At 47.1% G+C, this 20149-nt stretch overlaps 1 protein-coding gene across 1 annotated transcript in view; it reads left to right on the top strand.

The window, feature by feature from the left end:
• The window catches only part of map2k2a (mitogen-activated protein kinase kinase 2a), a 95029-nt gene that overhangs the window by 43854 nt on the left and 31026 nt on the right, over positions 1–20149 (top strand). The window contains exon 4 of the mRNA XM_072244032.1: positions 12650–12727. Coding sequence (XP_072100133.1) covers positions 12650–12727 — 78 coding nt within the window. The remainder of the gene's footprint in view (positions 1–12649; positions 12728–20149) is intronic.

Here is a 20149-nt window from a genome sequence, read left to right as displayed (position 1 = left end):
TAGCTGTTTTATTTTGAGTAAATATTGTCCAGACTCTTGAGACTGAAAATCTCACTGCTGGTGAATTTTGTATGTTGCATTGTTGTTAACATTTTTTGACAAAATTCCTCTTAAAGATGTTCCTCTTAATTCCTCTTAAAGATGTTGGATACCAGTGACTCCCAGGAATAGTCTGGTTGGCAACCGGGAATAGTCCGGTGACAGCGTGGAGAGACAGCGGACAGCCAGGAAAGACTGGCACCGGGGGGTGTTGGGATTGGCAGTCCAGGCACCAGCTCAGAAGAGCACCCACCTCTTGAAGCTTATAGTTTACACGGAGAAACGTGCCCTCCGAGAGGGAGGGAGAATGATGGACCCAGTCGGACGGATACAGTTAATTACAGGGAACAACTACGACCAAGAGTTAGGATAAGAAGCTCTGAGTGTCCAGGGTGTTGGTGTGGGAGAGTGTTTTCCAGCATTAAAGGTTTACGAGTCCACCAAGCAAAGTTGAAGTGCTATTCCATCCTAGTAAATGAAGATGAGATTACTTCACCAAGCACAGATGATGTGGTCTTTTCAACCACTGATTCACAAGCCACAGCGATTCGCTCTGGAGAGCGTCATCATACTCTAGGTCAGACGAGAGATAACCTAGGTCAGATGAGAGATAACCCAAGTCAGGTTTCAGACCATAGTACCCAGGTAGATCCTTTGCATGATGGCAGTGGTGGGGAGGTAGAGAAGAAGAGGAAGGTCAAGTGGCCAGCAATGGCAGATGAGAAGGCTTGGCGTGTGTTTGAGGATGTCAGTATGATGTTGGAGAACTCTCTCAGGGGAACATCAAAGAGAAAGTTGGAAGTGATGGCGATATGATTTACGATGTTGGAAAGTACCGGTTTGATTTGGTTGAGTTGAAGAAGGCAAAGCCTACACAGCAACCAAACAGGCGCCAGAAGGAGATTAGTAGGTTGAGGAGAGAGCTTAGATCGTTGAGACAGAGGTAGAAGGTAGCAAGTGAGGGTGACAAGCCAGGGCTTGCTGATCTCAGAGCATTTTCGAATAAATTTAGCATCACTCCGTCATGCAGAGTCACAACGTAAAAAGAGAAAGTCGTTCTTTGAGAACCCTCACGAGTTCACAAAGAAATTGTTTCAACAAGGTAGGAGCGGGCAGCTTAACATCTCTCAACAAGAACTTGAGGATCACCTGGCAAGCTCTTACTCTAACAAACAGCGGGAGGCTCCTTTGCTTGACATTTCAGGGCTTGTGAAGCCTACTGAGCCAGGAGTGAAGTTCGATCTGTCAGAACCCAAATTGACAGAAGTTGAACAGTTCATCAGAAAGGCAAGGTCAGGCTCAGTGCCAGGACCTAATGGAGTGCCGTATAAGGTGTTCAAGAAGTGTGAAGAGCTGAGGAAATACTTGTGGAGATTGTTAAAGGTGATGTGGAGACAAGGTGTTGTTCGTTTGTCATGGAGTGAGGCTGAAGGAGTATACGTCCCGAAGGAAGAGAATTCTACTACATTGAATCAGTTCTGACCAATTTCACTCCTGAATGTAGAGGGGAAGATTATGTTTGGCATTCTGGCAGAAAGAATATCTTCATTTGTGATAGAGAATGGATTGGTAAATACATCTGTGCAGAAGGCAGGAATACCAGGCTTCCCGGGATGCCTTGAACATACTAGTATGATATGGCATACCATCCAGGAGTCAAAAAGTTTGAGAAGAAATCTGGCTGTAGTTTGGCTTGATCTGGCAAATGCATATGGTTCTGTTCCCCATGTCCTGATTGAGTTTGCGATGGAATTCCTATGGATTCCTGCTAAGGTGAGGAACTTTGTTATGCAGTACTACAGTGATTTCTGGATGAGGTTTTCCACTCAGCTGTTTACAACTAGATGACAGAGCTTGGATGTTGGAATCCCAATGGGATGTGCGATTTCACCCATCCTTTTTGTGTTAGCCATGGAGGTCATTGTGAGGGCTGCAGAATCAGTGGGACCAGGTGTTGCACTTGATGGCGGAGGGGAGTTACCACCAATATGTGCGTCCATGGACGATCTCACCCTTTTGGGTCCTAGCACGGAGGCAGTGGAAAATGTACTATCTGGACTCGAGGAGCTAATGGATTGGGGAAGAATGAAGTTCAAGACCAAGAAGTCAATGAGCCTTGTTCTTAAGAGAGGAAAGCTGGTTGACTTTCATTTCACCATTTGTGGAGAGGAGATTCCATCCATTCAGGCCCAACCAGTTAAGAGCCTTGGTCGATGGTACACAGAGGAGCTGAGAGACACCAAGAGGGTTCAAGGGACAGGAGAACAGATCTTGCCTGGCAAGTTGAAGTTCTGGTGCTTGCAGTATGGACTGATGCCACGGATAATGTGGCCACTAACTGTCTATGAAGTGGCAATGTCCCATGTTGAGGCAATGGAACAGAAGATCAGCAAGTATGTGAAGAAGTGGCTTGGAGTACCGAGCAGCCTCACCAATGTTTCAATCCACAGTAGCCAGACAAAGCTTACCATCCAGTGCAATCCCTTGTTGAAGAGGTCAAGGTAGCCAAGGTAAGATCATTCTTGATGCTTCGAGACTCAAAAGATCCTGTCATCAAGAACACCCAGCCGGATGTGAGACCAGGCAGGAAGTGGTCAGCCCATGTAGCAGTTGATGAGGCAGAGTCCAGATTGAAGCACAAGGAGATGGTTGGGGCTACCCAGCTAGGCCCCCAGGGACTTGGATGGACAACCCACAAGTGGTGGTCATCTTCTACAGGTAAGTAGCGCCGTGAGCTTGTAATACAAGAAATACAAGAGGTAGAAGAGGAGAAGAAGTTAGCTAAAACAGCAGGTCTGGCCAAACAAGGGGCTTGGACCTGGTGGGAAAGTGTTGAACAATGACATCTATCTTGGAATGTTCTGTGGCAGATGGAACCACTCTGCATTTCTTTTCTATGCAGAGCAGCGTATGATCTGCTCCCAACACCTGCCCACCTCAGCACCTGGTATGAAGATAAGACAGACAGGTGTGCTGCTTGTGGTGAGAAGGGAACACTTCAACATATTTTAAGTACATGCAGAGTCCATCTTTCCAGCGGCATATACACTTGGAGACATAACAACGTTCTCAAAGTTGTAACAGAAGCGGTTGAGCAGAGGGTACTGCAGCACAACTTATCTCATGCCCCATGCTGCACAGAACATCGCATATCATTTGTGAAAGAAGGCTCCAAGTCAAGGGTGTACAGCGCAGGCCCACAATAAAGCATACTTTCTTCAGCCAATGATTGGTGTGTCAAGGCCAACCTGGATGGGAAAGGCAGTTTCCCGGAGCAAATAGGTTTCACCACATTGCGTCCAGATATAATTGTATGGTCTGACACCAGTAGAGAAGTGGTTATTGGTGAACTCACAATCCCCTGGGAAGACAACATCGATGAAGCGCATGAGCGCAAGTTAACCAAGTATGCAGAATTAAGATCAGAGTGCAGAGACAGAGGGTGGAATATCTCATGCTATCCATTCGAAGTAGGCTGCCGTGGGTTTATTGCATTCACTTTCCAGAAGTGGCTGCATGACCTTGGCTTCACTAGAAGTGATATCAAGTCAGCCAGCAGGGCTGTAGCTGAGGCAGCAGAGAAAGGATCAGCATGGGTGTGGACCAAGTATGTCCAGAGGGGCAGATAGTTGGACAGTGTATACATCTTTTGCAAACCCTTCAGTAGTTGCATAGACACCTGAAGAGTAGACTATCTGTTGGATGGAAGCGACTAACAACTCTGATAGAGGCAGATGCCAAGTTTTTAAGCTCACCAGTGGGAGGTGGTGCTTTAGCACTGCTGGCCCACCACCTCGAGGGAGTCTTGATCATAAGTGGGCTGAAACTCCTGAAGACAGGTGGCAGATCAACTGATGATCCCACTGGTGATAGTACAGGACAGTTAACATCTTAGTCCACGTGTATTTTCAATTCAATTCAGGAGTCAAATTTCTCAATTAGCACTAAGACACCAAAAATATGACCAATATTCCTGTACTACTTTGCATCACTTCTTTGAAGTTGACTGAACAATTTCAATATCACAGTATTTATCGGTGTTCAGATGCTGTTTTTAATTGTTGTGCAGCAGAATTTTTAAAACCGCATAAAACAAAATTAAACTCTAAAAGGAAAGGCTTCCAATCTCAGTCTGGAAAAACCCGGATTTTGATAGGATTAGTGCAGTCTGCTCTATAAAGAATACATGTAGATTTTTGCTCTTCAAAGGTGGGACATGACTCAGCCAGGATTTGACCGCAGACCACAGTCAAGAAACCTGTGTGTGAATGATGCCCATTTTGAAGAAAGTACCAGCATACTTTTAGTTTGGGAGTATAGATACTATTTTAAGGGTTCGAAAGCAGTACAGCTTACAGCTCCTTAATAGAATTTTTGACACAATTTATTTTTAACTAATGTGGACTTAAATTTGGGGATCCAAAAGCTAGAACTGGGGCAGTACAGAGATCCAGGAAGGTTGTGAGGCAGCAGGAAAGGTGAGAACGAAGGTTATGAGGAGGTTTGAAATCAAGTGAAAATTAAAGTTGTTATAGCACTATTTGGCTGAGGTAATGTTAATCCCTCAGAAGCTGGTGGGTAAACTGTACTACTAGGGTCTCAATAAATCTCTGTAAATGGATTTTGGACTTGTTAACAGAAAGGTGACAGTTGATCCATGTTGGCAGCAACATCTCCAGCTCCAACACACTGAGCACCAGTGCCCCCCGCCCCCCGCACTCAGCCTGCTGTTCAAGCTGCACTGCTTGATCCAGTTCAAACCGAATCAACAATGATATTGAGACACCATACAGAGAGGAGGTAGAGGGGCTGGTAGAAAGGTGTGAGCACAACGACTTGAGTTTCAACATGAACAAAACTAAAGAGATGATTGTGGGCTCTGGAAAGGTGTGGGCTGACCACTCCCCACTGCACATAAACAGTCCCTCCTTGAAAAGAGTTAAGTTCACATAACGTGATCTCATCTGGTTCCTCAACACCACCTCTTTAGCCAAGAAAGCACAGCAGCATCTCTCCTTCCTAGGGAGATAGAAGCAAGCAAGGCTGCCCCACTCTATCCCATTCTAGCCAGTTTATACATGGGCACCATTGAGAGTGCCCCAACCAGCCACCTTCATTTCGTACAGAAACTGCAGAGCATCTATCTGACTGCAATACCCTACAAAGAATTGCGAGGACTGCTGAGAGCATCATTGGGGTGTCTCTTCCACCTTTCTGAGAGATTTATCAGAAGTGCTGTGTATGCAGGGCCCTTATCAATGTCTGTGATCTCTCCTATCGATCCAATTTCTTTGATCCCGACCCTCGGGAAGGAAGTGTAGCGGTGTGCTACACACAGCGCTAGAATAACCACACTGAGTCGGTGAGTTAGAGTTGCGATGAAAAAGACATTCAAACTTCGCGGCCTGCTTTAAAGCCATCCCGTTCCCGCCCTCCCTGGGGCGGAACTGCTGTGGGGAATGCATATTCCCAGACCCTTTCTACGCACGGGATTTTCCCCCTGCTGGTGAGATGGCCTGGCGCCCTTTTTGGGGCCGGCCCTCTGCCTGCACACGCTGTTGTGAGCTGGTTCGTGTGTGCCAGAAAGTGGGTCGCCACATAACTCCCCCCCCCAGAACCGGCGATACCTCCCCCGATGTCCACAGTCTGGATCGGCCTCTGTTTGGGAGGTCTGCCCCTGCGCCGCGGTGCCTGAGCCGGGACCAGGTGCGCCAAGTCCACATGGGCCGGTTTGTGTCGGTCCATCGTGAAAACCTCCTCTCTCCCCCCAGTGTCCAGCACGAATGTGGACCCGTTGTTCCTGATCACGTTAAACGGCCCCTCGTAGGGCCGCTGTACCGGTGCCCGGTGTCCGTCCCGTCGTACAAAAAGAAACTTACAGTTCTGCAGGTCTTTGGGTATGCAGGTCGGGCTCTGTCCCTGCTGTGAAGTGGGGATGGGGGCCAGGTTACCAAGCCTCTCCCGTAGTCTGTCCAGGACTGCTGTGGGTTCTTCCTCTTGCCCCCTTGGGGCTGGTATGAACTCTCCTGGGACTACCAGGGGTGCACCGTACACCAACTCGGCCGACGAGGTGTGCAGATCCTCTTTGGGCGCCGTGCGGATTCCGAGCAGGACCCAGAGAAGTTCATCCACCCAGTTAGGCCCCTCCAGGCGGACCATGAGAGCCGATATCAGGTGACAGTGGAAGCGCTCCACTAGTCCGTTTGACTGTGGGTGGTAGGCAGTTGTGTGGTGTAGCTGAGATCTTAAAAGGTTGGATATAGCTGACCACAGGCTGGAGGTGAACTGGGCGCCCCTGTCGGAGGTAACGTGGGCCGGTACCCCGAAGCGGGCTACCCAGGTTGCGATCAGTGTTCGGGCGCAGGATTCGGAGGTGGTGTCGGTGAGCGGGACTGCCTCTGGCCATCTGGTGAACCAATCTATCATAGTTAGGAGGTACCGCGCTCCTCGTGACACTGGCAGGGGCCCCACGATATCCACATGGATGTGGTCGAACCTCCAGCAGGTGGGTTCGAAACGCTGCGGCGGAGCCTTGGTATGCCGCTGCACCTTGGCCATTTGGCACTGCATGCACGTTTTGGCCCATTCACTGACCTGTTTACGCAGTCCATGCCACACGAACCTGTTGGCGACCAGCCGGACGGTTGTCCTGATGGAGGGGTGCGCTAAGTTGTGAATGGACTCGAAAACCCGCCGGCACCAGGTTGCTGGGACGACGGGGTGGGGTTGGCCGGTAGCTACGTCACACAGTAGGGTCCTCTCACCTGGGCCTACGGGGAGGTCTTGGAGCTGCAAACCGGAGACTGCAGTCCTGTAACTGGGGATCTCAGTGTCTGCCTGCTGTGCCTCTGCCAGCGCTGCATAGTCCACCTCCTGGGACAGGGCCTGTATGGCAGGTCTGGAAAGTGCGTCCGCCACGACGTTGTCCTTTCCAGAGACATGCCGGATGTCCGTCATGTACTCGGAGATGTAGGTCAGATGTCGCTGCTGGCGGGACGACCAGGGGTCGGACACCTTCATGAACGCAAAGGTAAGCGGTTTGTGGTCTGTGAACGTGGTGAAGGGCCTTCCTTCTAAGAAGTACCTGAAATGCCGGATTGCCAGGTATAGTGCCAATAGCTCCCGGTCGAAAGCACTGTATTTGAGTTTGGGTGGTCGTAGGTGTTCGCTGAAGAATGCCAGGGGTTGCCAGCGACCCTCGATGAGTTGTTCCAGCACTCCACCGACTGCTGTGTTGGATGCGTCCACTGTGAGGGCAGTAGGAACGTCCGTTCTGGGGTGCACTAGCATCGCGGCGTTTGCCAAGGCTTCTTTGGTTTTAACGAAAGCGCTTGCGGCCTCTTCGTTCCAGGTAATGTCCTTGCCCTTACCCGACATTAGAGTGAACAGGGGTCGCATGGTTCGGACTGCTGAGGGGAGGAAACAGTGGTAGAAATTCACCATACCCACAAAGTCCTGCAGGCCTTTTGATTGTGTTGGGTCGGGGGAAGTTGCGGACTGTGTCTACCTTGGCGGGCAGCGGGGTTGCCCCATCTTTAGTAATCCTGTGGCCCAGGAAGTCGATGGTGTCGAGTCTGAACTGGCATTTGTCTGGGTTGATTGTAAGGCCGAATTCGCTCAGACGGGAGCAGAGCTGGCGGAGATGGGACAGATGCTCCTGCCGACTACTGCTAGCTATGAGGATGTCGTCCAAATAGATGAGTGCAAAGTCCAGGTCACGTCCCACCGCGTCCATTAGCCGCTGGAAAGTCTGTGCGGCATTCTTTAGACCAAATGGCATTTGGAGGAATTCGAAAAGTCCGAACGGGGTGATAAGTGCTGTTTTGGGGATGTTGTCCGGATGTACTGGGATTTGATGGTATCCCCAGACGAGGTCTACCTTGGAAAAGATCCTTGCGCCGTGTAGGTTTGCTGCGAAGTCTTGAATGTGCGGCACAGGGTAGTGGTCTGGCATAGCCTCGTTCAGTCTGCGGTAGTCACTGCATGGTCTCCAGCCCCCCGTTGCCTTGGGCACCATGTGAAGGGGGGAGGCCCATGGGCTGTCGGACCGTCGTATGATCCCCAATTTCTCCATCTTCTTGAACTCCTCCTTCGCCAGTCGGAGCTTGTCCGGGGGAAGCCTTCGAGCCTGGGTGTAGAGGGGCGGTCCCTGGGTCGGGACGTGGTGCTGTACTCCGTGTCTGGGCATGGCTGCCGTGAACTGCGGTGTCAGTACTGATGGGAAATCCGCCAAGACCCTGGTGAATTCGTCATCGGACAGCGTGATGGAGTCCAGGTGTGGGGCTGGCAACTGTGCTTCACCCAGGGAGAATGTTTGAGAAGTCTTGGCGTGGACTAATCGCTTCCCTTGCAGGTCGACCAGCAGGCTGTGGGCTCGTAGAAAATCCGCCCCCAGGAGTGGTTGGGCCACGGCGGCCAGTGTGAAGTCTCACGTGAACCGGCTGGAACTGAACTGTAGCTGCACCGTGCGGGTGCCGTAGATTCGTATTCTGCTGCCATTTGCGGCCCTCAGGGTGGGTCCCAGTTCTCTGTTGCGGGTGTAGTAACTCGTTGGAGGTAAGACGCTGATCTCTGCTCCGGTGTCAACCAAAAAGCGGCGTCCCGACTGCTTGTCCCAGACGTACAGGAGGCTGTCCTGATGGCTAGCTGCCGTAGCCATCAGCGGCGGCTGGCCCTGGCGTTTCCCGGGAATTTGCAGGGTGGTCTGCAACGGCGGGCCTCTGTGCCCCACCGCTGGTGGTAGAAACACCATTGTTCGTTGGGCTCCTCACTCCCGTCGCCAGGTTTTGTAGGCTGTGCTGCCGGGCCTGGTCTGGTCTGTCGTTGAGCACGCGGCTTGGTGATCTGTGCGACGGACACCCCTCTCTCTTTCTTGGCATTCCACAGCACATCTGCTCGGGCCGCCACCTCCCGGGGGTTGCTGAAATCTGCGTCGGACAGCAGCAGGCATATGTCCTCGGGCAGTTGCTCTGGGAACGCCTGCTCAAACATGAGGCAGGGTTTGTGTCCTTCAGCCAGGGCCAGCATTTCGTTCATTAATGCTGACAGCGGCCTGTCTCCCAAACCATCCAGGTGCATTAAGCGGCGTGCTCGTTCGCGCAGTGAGAGTCCGAAGGCCCTTATGAGCAGGGCTTTGAATGCTGTGTATTCACATACATGAGTAAAAATCTTTACGTTAATGTCTGTCTAAATGTGCAATGTGCAATCATAGTAATTTATAATTTATAATAAATAGAACAGTCAATGTAACATAGAAATACACTCAAATCAGTGTGAGTTAACCAGTCTGATGGCCTATTGGAAGAAGCTGTCCTGAAGCCTGGTGGTCTTGGCTTTAATGCTATGGTACCGTTTCCCGGAAGGTGACAGCTAGAATAGATTGTGATTGGGTTGAGTTGGGTCCCCAGTGATCCTTCAAGCCCTTTTTTCACACCTGTCTTTATAAATGTCCTGAATCATGGGAAGTTCACAACTACAGATGCGCTGGGCTGTCCGCACCACTCTGCAGAATCCTGCGATTAAGAGAAGTACAGTTCCCATACCTGGCAGTGATGCAGCCAGTCAGGATGCTCTCAATTGTGCCCCTGTAGAAAGTTCTTAGGACTTGGAGGCCCATACCAAACTTCCTCAACCAACTGAGGTGAAAGAGGCGCTGTTGTGCCTTTTTCACCACATAGCTGGTGTGTACAGACCACGTGAGGTCCTCGTGATGTGGATGCCAAGGAACTTAAAGCTGTTTACCCTCTCAACCTCAGATCCATTGATGTCAATAGGGGTCAGCCTGTATCCAGTCCTCCTGTAATCCACAACCAGCTCCTTTGTTTTTGTGACATTGAGGGAGAGGTTGTTTTCTTGACACTACTGTGTCAGAGAGATGACTTCTTCCCTGTAGGCCACCTCATTATTGTCTGAGATTAGGCCAATCAATGTAATGTCATCGGCAAATTTAATCAGCAGATTAGAGCTATGGGTGGCAACATAGTCATGGGTACATAGGGAGTAAAGGAAGGGACTTAGTACATAGCCCTGAGGGGCTCCGGTACTGAGAGTCAAAGGGGTGGAGATGAGGGGGCCAACTCTTACCACCTTCCGGTGATCTGATAGGAAGTCCAGGATCCAGCTGCACAAGGCAGGGTCAAGGCTGAGGTCTCTGAGCTTCCTGTCGAGCCTGGATGGAATTATGGTGTTGAATGCTGAACTGTAGTCCAAGGACAGCATTCCTACATAAGCATCCTTCTTTTCCAGATGTGCAAGGACGGTATGTAGAGTGGTGACTATTGTGTTGTCTGTCAATCGGTTGTGCCAGTAGGCTAATTGTAGGGGGTCCAGTTTGGATGGTAGCAAGCTACAGATGTGATCCTTGACCAGCCTGTCCAAAGCATTTGCTTATTATTGAGGTGAGTGCGACAGGATGCCAGTCGTTCAGGCATGTTACCTTAAGCTACGTCCACACTATGCTGGATAATTTTGAAAATGAAGCTCTTTCTCCTCGTTTTGGCCTTCTATCCACATTGAAATGGCGTTTTCATCCCCCGAAAACGGAGCTTTTCTAGAACACTCTCCAGAGTGTGTAAATTTGAAAAAGATTGTTGCGCGTTGTAGTGTGGACGGGGTAAATGGAGATATTTAAAAACGCTGTCATGACAACACCACAACAACAATGCTTTTTCTGCTCCTGCTTAGTACTGCGCAAGCACTGTCGGACGGCTATTATAACGCGCAGTCAGTGTGAACGGCGTGAGAGTTAAATTGTAAAGTGAGCTTTTTTGGCTGGATCCCCTAAATTGATTGAGTCTGTCTTTAAAAAATATTAATGTCAGAAATACTGCGCAGGTCTGACGGCAGAAGATTTCACTCTCTTGTTGATCTTGGGTAGAGGACGGCTTCATGCGTGTGTTGTTTACTTTATTGCCTACGTTAATAGCTTGTTTGGGGTTAAACATCTCCACGTTCTCCACTGCTGTGCTGACTTTGTAGTTGTTTGTAACTCGCAGAAACAGCTGGACTTCATTGTCTGTCTAAATGAAGAAGTCTGGTCTGCTTTTTCCAGCAGAGGTTTTCTTTGTATTCCTCAAAGACATTGTTGAAAACTTTCTTTCGCTGTGTGTTGTTGGTACTCTAGTTTTTGACCAATGGAAATAGCACAAGGCCGCCGCGGAAACGTAAGTATTATACAGGTTCCTCTTCACTTGTTTTCTGTGGATGTGTCTGCTTATGCCCAGTAGGAGTAGATTCGCCCAAGTACCTGTTTTAATGTGGACAGAGATATTTTGAAAAACGCCTAGTGTGGATGCCTGTCATTTTTACTCGAAACCGGCATTTTCAAAATTATCTGGTCTAGTGTGGATGTAGCCTTAGTCTTTTTTGATCCAGGGACAATGGTGGATAATTTGAAACAGGAGGGCACTATACACTGGGGGAGGGAGAGAGAGAGAGAGAATTAAAAATGTCAGTAAACACACCTGCCTGTTGTGCTGCGCACATCCTGAGTACTTGCCCTGGGGTGCCGTCCGGTCCCGCAGCCTTGCGACTGTCCAGTCGTTGGAAACATCTGTGTACCTCAGCCTCAGAGATGACCAGGTTGCAGGTTGTAGTGGTGGCTTTCCTCAGAGGCTCAGAGTTAGCGACATCGAACTGAGCGTAAAAGCGATTGAGCTCATCTGGGAGAGAGGCCGTGATGTTGGCACCACTACATTTGGCTTTGAAGTCAGCAATGGTATGCAGCCCTCGTCACAAGTCACGTGTGCTATCCGTTGTGAATCTTGACCTCAGTCTTGTCCCTGTATTGTTTTCACAGCCTTGGTAGCTTTGCGCAGATCGTAGCTGCTTTTCTTGAGCTCCAGCTGACTGCCACAGTGTAAGCTCTGTTTCATTGTAAGTGCTGCTTGCATAGAACTATTGATCCAGGGTTTCTGGTTCGAGAGGCCCTGATCGACTTCTGGAGGACAGCATCGTTGATGCACTTCCAGCTGAAACACGTGACTCCATTCATGAACTCGGAGCGTTCAAGAGTCAGGAAGTTACGTTACAGCTTTATAAAGCTCAAGTTCAGCTGCATCCAGAGTATTGCATTTCTTTCTGGTTAACCCATTATAGAAAGGGTGAAGAGGAGTTTTACCAAGATGCTGCCGGGATTAAAGGACAAGTTTGACCAAATCAGAGATGTTTTATCTGAAGTGGTGGAAACTGAGGGGAGACCAGCTTGATAGAAGTTCTATAAATTTGAGTAGCATAGAGTAGACAGCCAGTGTCTTTTATCGAGGGTTGAGTAATATTAAAGGCCATGCATTAAAGGTGCAAGGAGGGAAAAGTTCAAAACAGATGTGCAGAACAAGTTATTTTTGACATGGAGTTGTAGGTGCCTGGAATGCAATGCCAGAAATGGTGGTCGAAGCAGATATGATAGGTGTTTAAGAGGCTCTTTGATAGGCACATGTTTATACCGAGAATGGAGGGATATCGACCATGTGCAGGCAGAAGGGATTGGTTTCATTAGACATCATTAGCTTAATTAGTTAGACGCAAGATCATGGACCTTGTATTGTTCTGTCTGTTTTGTAGTTTTCTAAATTTTTTTTGATTTTTCTCCTTTCCACATCTCTTATTTCAGGATGGGGGTTCTCTGGACCAGGTGCTGAAGGAAGCTGGGAGGATTCCAGAGGAAATTCTGGGAAAAGTCAGCATAGCAGTAAGTATAAGAATATGGAGTTAGAAATATGATATGAGCTGATAATAATTAATAAAATGTTCTATAACAGCTATAATCCATAGAAATTTGTTTTTTGTCTATTTTTTAAAAATTACATATTTGGAAACTGTAATCATTAAACAAAATAATTAGCATCCTTTTTATACAAGGCAAGCTGGTGTAAACCTAAATTTGCCGGATCAAATAACCACAGCACAAAAAGATCGTTATGTATCTTTTCACCAGTTTATTTCTTCTATCTCAGCTGGCGAGTGAACTTGGTCCCGACATCGGGGAGAAGTGTTCTCATCCCTCTGACATCAGAATTGTTACAAGTTATAAGGCCATCGATACAAAAGAACACTCAGGTTCATACAGAAGAGCAATCAGTTCGATAGACATCCCAGCTATTCAAGTAGAGCAAAATTTAATAACTTAGATAAAAGACTCCATTGAAATTTATATTTTAATTGATAAAGGGATCTTCTGTCTTAAGCTCCATCAGCAACGACCTTTGGTCAAAACCAAAAGGTACGAGAAGTCAGGAGATGTCTTTTGTGGAGAACTTAACGACTTTATCATTCTCTCCTTTTTATCATTTGATGATAAAATTTAAAGTAATCCATCACATTTACAACAAGCTATAAGGAGACTAACATATCTTGTAGGAATTACTATGGTTCTAATTAAAACTATTATCATAGCTACATGCAAATGCATTCCCCAGAAGTCTCTTAAAAATGTCAAAAGGCCATGGCCAGGTTCCCTTACCATCGGTAAACCCATGCATCTTTTCTCCAATTCCCTTAATTTTCTGGATTTCCTGAGTGATATGCTGAGATAGATCTGTAATATTAGAAACCTAATCTGGAATATAAGTACAGCATTCATTTCCTATGATAGCACATGTCCCTCCTTTCCCTGCTAGCAATAAATCCAATGCCATCCTATTCTGTAAAACTTCCATCCTCAGAGCTACTATTTCAGTAGATAAATCTTTAATCTGGGTCTGGACATCAGTTAAAACCTCAGCAGTATTATTCACCAACTCCTCTAGTGCAGCAGCCAACTTGATTACTTCTCTCAAATTTCGGGCTGTCCCATAGAAAGGAAAAGCTATCATCCAAAATCTCTCATTTTCTTTAATTCTTCTCCTATTTTGTTCCAGCTGAGTATGATGAGAAATGTTGGCTAATGAATATATAGAGGGTACTACATAAGCTAAGTAGCAACAACCTGTCCAATTTCTTACCGTGATAGTTCCCTTGTCATCATAAGGTCCTGAGAGCCATGGATATGCCTTCTTACCACATACCCGATAAGTTCCATTAACAGAGTACAGAGGGGGATCAGTCCTAATTTCTGTACAAGAGCTATTTCCCAAAAATGTTTCCTCTATTCCTCCAGTATAGCAATAACGGGTCCCATTTACCTTACTCAGGGTATGGGCAAGTTCTACAGAAGGTCTGTCAACCCCTTCTGTAGGTATACGCAAATGCCATACCTTAAAACAGAGACACCCACAATTCTGGGTTGTTTTACATCCTGATATCCACCATTGATCCAAAAATGGGTCTGAGGATTTACTCAAAGAATTCGTAAATCTCACAGATAACACCTCACTACTATTCAAAGGTACTCCTTCCAAGGGCATTCCTGACTCCGCATGCTGGGGTAACCTAGCACATACTGTACCCAACAAGCCAACTGCCTTATTTGTTCTGCATGTGTGTGGCATAGAGAAAGGAAAGTATTTGTTTGGAGACTTGGGGTACGTGGTACAAAAAGTAACATTAGTACAGTCATAATGATATTATTCCCCTTCCTTTCTCCTACTTCCTTAACGACGGGTTTACAGCAGTTCGATGAATCCACCTGGGTCGCCCTTCCACCTTCACGGCCGTGGGTGTGGTCAGCAGCACCTGATAGGGTCCTTTCCACCGAGTGTCCAATTTCTTTCTGTCCCAATTCTTTATCAAGACAAAGACTCCAGGATTAACAGTGGGATAGTCCCCGTTAGCTTGATCCTCGTCCTCTTGGTGGGCCTGGCGAATCTGCGAATGCAAACTTTGGAAAATTCTGGTAGTTTACACAAATATTTTCCCATTTCCTCCCCTAGAGTATGTATACCTATTTTATCAGGGAGGGGACGAGTTAACCCCGGTGTAGGCTTTCCATAGATGATTTCTGCTGGGGATAATCCAGTTTTAGTCAAGGGTGTAACTCTCATATGGAACAATGCCAGAGGTAAAACCTTAAGGCAGGTTAGTCTAGTTTCTTGCGTAAGCTTAGTTAGCTTATTCTTTAAGGTTTCATTTGCTCGTTCCACTATACTAGCTGCTTTTGGAGGTGAGCACAGTGAAATTGCTGTTTTATTGCCAGTTCTTTACAGATTTTCTCATTTATCTTAGCAATAAAATGAGGTCCATTGGCTGAGCTTATTGATTTGAGTGATCTATAACGGGAAATCACTTCTCTTAATAATATTTTTACAACTGTCATAGCAGTATTATCAGTAGTGGGTATAGCCTCTATCCATCTGCTAAATACATGTACTATTACCAAGCAATATTTATAACAATGTACCCGGTAGTTCAATAAAATCAAGTTGCAGACAAGAAAAAGGTCCACCTGGCAAGGGGGTGTTCCCGGGGGCACAAGGTATCCCCTTCCCAGCATTTGCCTTTTTACATAATAGGCATGCTTTTATTTGTTTTTCCACTGCTGGTTGGAAATCAGGGTGCCACCAGCATTGTAATAATGTGGTTACCCTGATATTTATTCAATTTAAGTTTCAGCTTTATCCCTTCAATATCACCTAATAGAAATAATACAGGGTTATGTGGAGGTTGAGTTCCAGTAATTTGTTCCAATAAAGCCAAAACTTAAATTGAATAAATATCAGAAAGAATTTATAAAAATTGCATTGGCAGTAGCTAAGAAGACTATAGCAGTTACTTGGAAATCTGATTCGTATTTAAGTATGAATCGTTGGAATAATGAAATGGCTAGTTCTATTCCACTTGAAAAAATTACTTATAATTTAAGAGATAAATATGTAACACTTTTGAATATTTGGCACCCTTATTTACAAAAGGTAGGATGGCATATTTAAGTGCTCCGATAAAGATCTTGGTCCCTTGGGGAAAGTAACGAATAAGTATACCAAATTTAGTTTGAGTTCCATGGAGCATGTGGAAACCTTCCAATATCCAGGCGGTTCTTTTTTTTATTTTCTTTTTTAGGTAGGACTTTATATGGGGGGGGGGAGAGAGTTAAGGGGAGGGGGGAGGGTAGGTATTATCTTTTCATGTATTCATTTTGAAAACAATAACAATTATATTTAAAAAAAAATAAAAATAATGTGGTTACCATTCCTTCCTTGCCCAGGCGGATACAATTGTGCACCTAATCGATCAAGACAGGTAAAAAGACATTTGGAACGCAAACCTGTCCCGCAGGGGCCAGCCACAGTTGGGTGTTTTTATCACAGTGGCATCCCATCTGAGACCGTAATTGGTGCCCCTCAGCAGGGGCATCCCCCTGAAATGCGCGGATTTCCCTCATGTGTGGCATACCCATTTGCTGTGGCCTGTTTGTTCCCCATAGGTATAAGTGGCTGGTGGAGAGCTGCTTGTTTTGCTGCATCGTCTGCCCTGGCGTTTCCCTGGGATACTGCATCAGAAGCTCGTGTATGTGCGACGCATTTAATAATAGTTACGTGGGATGGAAGCGGAAGAGCCTGTAATAAGTGACAAACATATAGGGCATTACTATTGGGCTGTCCAGCGGTGGTTAAAAACCCACGATGCTCCCACAGGGCACCATAATCGTGGGCGACACCAAAAGCGTAGCGGGAATCAGTGTAAATATTGGCTGATTTGTCTCTAGCTAAAATACAGGCGCGGGTGAGGGCATAGAGCTCTGCCTTTTGTGCCGATATGGGGGTCTCAAAAAATCCTTGTTCAATAACTGTGGAGTCAGTGGCAATGGCATATCCTGAGCGTCGCTGGCCGGTAGGGCTGACAGAAGAACTGCCATCGACATAGAGGTGGAGGTCGGCGTTAGACAATGGTTGATCAGTCAAATCTTCTCGTGTGATGGTGAAAATACGATTTCGTGATAGACAATCATGTGCCGGAATGTTCAAGAGTTGTGGGTCATTTAGGAGGGTGGCAGGGTTCAGAGTTGTGTAGAGAGAAAGATCAGTAGGGGATTATTCAGAGAGCCATCTCGTATCGACTTTGCCGAACTTGTGTTTGATGTTGAGTCTGGCGAGTAGTAAGGAGTTCCACCGTGGAATGTGGTGTGAGCACAACAACCGGTTGGTGTAAGGTAATATTTGAAGCTCTGACAAAAGTGTGTATACAGCTGGGAGAATCTGTGTGCAGGGTGGCAATCCTGCTGCTATGGGATCTAATTTGGTAGAGTAATAGGCTACTGGACGCTGTCGGTCACCATGTTTTTGAGTGAGTACTGAAGTAGCACAACCATCTGTAATGGTGACATATAGCTGAAAAGGACAATCATAGAGGGGTCGCCCCAAAGCAGGGGCTCGTAATAGACTGTCCTTTAATTCAGTGACAGCCTCCCTTTGTTCGGCAGTCAAAGTGAAGGTAGGCGGAGCGTGTGGGGATGCCAATGGAGATAGCTGACGGGTGCAAATGGCAATATTCGGTATCCATTGTCTGCAGAAATTCTGGAGTCCCAATAAGGCCTTCATCTGTTTCGGCGTAGTTGGAATGGGGGCATCTGCAATGTCATATTTGGTCTTCTGTCAGCTTCCGTTCGGCTGCTGAGAGCAGGACCCCTAGAAACTTCACTTCTTTCTGGGAACGGTTTACCTTATGGGCGGGATCACGTGCTCCAACGAGTAGAGAAATTTCAGTAGTACCGTCGTGTCATTTTCACAGGCTATCGCTGGAAATCAGTAAATCATCTATATACTGTATCAAAGCTGAGCTGCAAGGCAACTGCAACTCAGGTAATTGGCCCTGGAGAGTCTGCGAAAATAGCATTGGAGAATGAATAAACCCTTGGGGCAAGCGAGTCCAGGTGTATTGTTGTCCTTGGTATGTAAATGCAAACAAATATTGGGAATCTGGACGTACTGGAATGGCGAAAAATACATGTTGCAAATCTACTATTGTAAATATACAGGCGGCTGCAGGTATGCAATTCAAAATAGTTGCAGGGTTTGGGACAAGGGCATGTAGGGGTGCCACAATTTCACTTATCTTCCTTGGGTCTTGTACTAGGCGCCATTCTTTTCTTTCTGGCTTTGGAACAGGGAAGATTGGCATATTGCAAGATGATTGGCAAGGAACCAAAATTCCCTAAACTGGAAAGGAGGTTATTACGGCTCGTACTCGTCCTTCTGCCTCTGGTTTCAGGGGGTACTGAGGAACTGAAGGCAACACCTGGTCCTTTTTGAGTTCAATGCAGACAGGGGTGCAAGAGGCCCGGCCGACTTGGTGGGGAAGGTCGCCCATAGCTGTGGTGCTGTCTCCGTCATGCTAGATGCATGCCGGGTCAACCATCCAGTCAGGTTTTGTGGGTGTTCCCAAAATTGTAGGCATCCCTAAGGGGACTGTTGCCATGATCCCTTAACATCCTGGGCAAGTTGTGTTAAGGTATAGGCGAGAATGCCCAGACTTTTTGCCTTATAACCTGGATTAACAGTCTGTGTAATATGTGGAAGCACCAGTCCCGTTTGTCGCCAAAGGTAATCGGGGATCTGAGCAAGGTAAGCAAGCAGTGCCTTCCTTACCTGCTATTTCTCCAGTTATGGAAATCGGGTATTCCTTTCCTTCGAGAGAGGTACTGGTTTTCTTCAACTGAAGCCCCGGTGGCGTCATAACAGACTGTTACATGAGGATCAGCTGTTGAGAAGGGAGGCACAAAAGCAGCTGGGTCTAGGCTGATTTCCCACCACTGGGGAACAGCAACTGGGGACACTGCCTTCCCCCAGTCAGTCCCAAAGTGATGCCCTTGTCTATGCAGAGAATTTCAACCCCTAGGGGACAGAGCAAATCTCTCCCTGCCAAGTTGCATCCTAGATTGGTGGTCACTGTAAATGGAATGACACAGTTTTGTCCACAGTATTGAACAGGCAGGGGCATAGTTTGATGATATATTTTCCTGCCCCTCAAATCATGATAAAACCACAGTCGTATCTGATAATTTGATAATTGGAATCCCTTGTCCTTTACTATTTCCTGATTGAGGGTCGAAGTGGTTGCCCCTGTATCAGTCATAAATGGAATGGAATTCCTGCCACTTGTAGCATAATATGTGGTTCTTGATTAGGGGACGTAGTGATGACTGGGAGGTTTTGGCCCTTGCCTCATGCGAAAGGATGGGTCATAGTGAATGAGGCTTGAGGTGGTCCACGGGAGGGAGTTTCTGTCCTTGACTGATAGGGACATTTTGCCCTCCAGTGGCCATATCTTCCACAATTAAAACAGGGTCCAGCCATTGCTTCGGTTCAAGGCTCATCTCTGGGTGGTACCCGGGGTCTGGTTCCCTGCAATCAAAGTCTACTATCAGGTACTCCTCGATTCCCTTCCAGGGTCCTGGCTGATAGGTGGGTACTGCTGAGCTGGTTTCTGGGGTAAATTCTTCCCTCCGTGGAGGTACTTATCCCATCCTGTATATTGGCCCCAGTCTGCCATATCAGGATTGGGGAACGGAGGAAAAGGCCAGTCGGAGTACCTCTGGTCAGGATTTCCGGGTTCCTCCCCACCTTCCAAAGGGTCTCCTTACCCCATTACCGTCTATCAGTCTTCACCTGGAGTTGGAACGTGATCTGGACTCATTCTGACCGCTCCAATAATAAACAACAACTCGTCTCATCTGGGTTCAAGTATTGTCAGACCAATCTATATTGTTAGTCTGAATCATATCTGCAACACTGGGAGGAACACACTGCAATAACATGGCATTAAACAGGGGCGAATCTTGTCCTTGGTTAAAAGCTAAATCTCCAGCAAAGGTTCCATTGCAGGCAACAAAATGTTCCCAATACTCAGTTCCTGTCTCTTCAGGCTTGGGCTTGCATTCCAGCACCCTGTTAATATTTACTGGTTGCTGAAGGGCTCGCTCCAGTGGTTGAATCAACCGGTTAATACGGTGATCATCATTAGGGACCTTTTGTTGTAAATCGTCATGAGTTCGAACCGGCCCTGTATCGTCACTCACTTGTTCCAACCATTTACTCTTCTGGGGATAAAATCATGCAACATAATCCAAATAAGTCTTTAGTAGTAGCCCTGTACATTTGAATAGTACTCCGGACATACTGGGCAATCTGAGCTGGTTTTTCCTTTCGGTCTGGGGCTTGATTCATTATCATGATCATTTCTTGGGGTTTCCAAGGGACATAAACCCCAACAGTCGATTCTGCATTACCATCTGCTGCTC

Source organism: Mobula birostris, chromosome 26 (genome assembly GCF_030028105.1).
Source record: "Mobula birostris isolate sMobBir1 chromosome 26, sMobBir1.hap1, whole genome shotgun sequence".
NCBI lineage: Eukaryota > Metazoa > Chordata > Chondrichthyes > Myliobatiformes > Myliobatidae > Mobula > Mobula birostris.
Note: the sequence above shows the minus strand (reverse complement) of the source record. Positions and strands in the feature narration are given on the sequence as shown.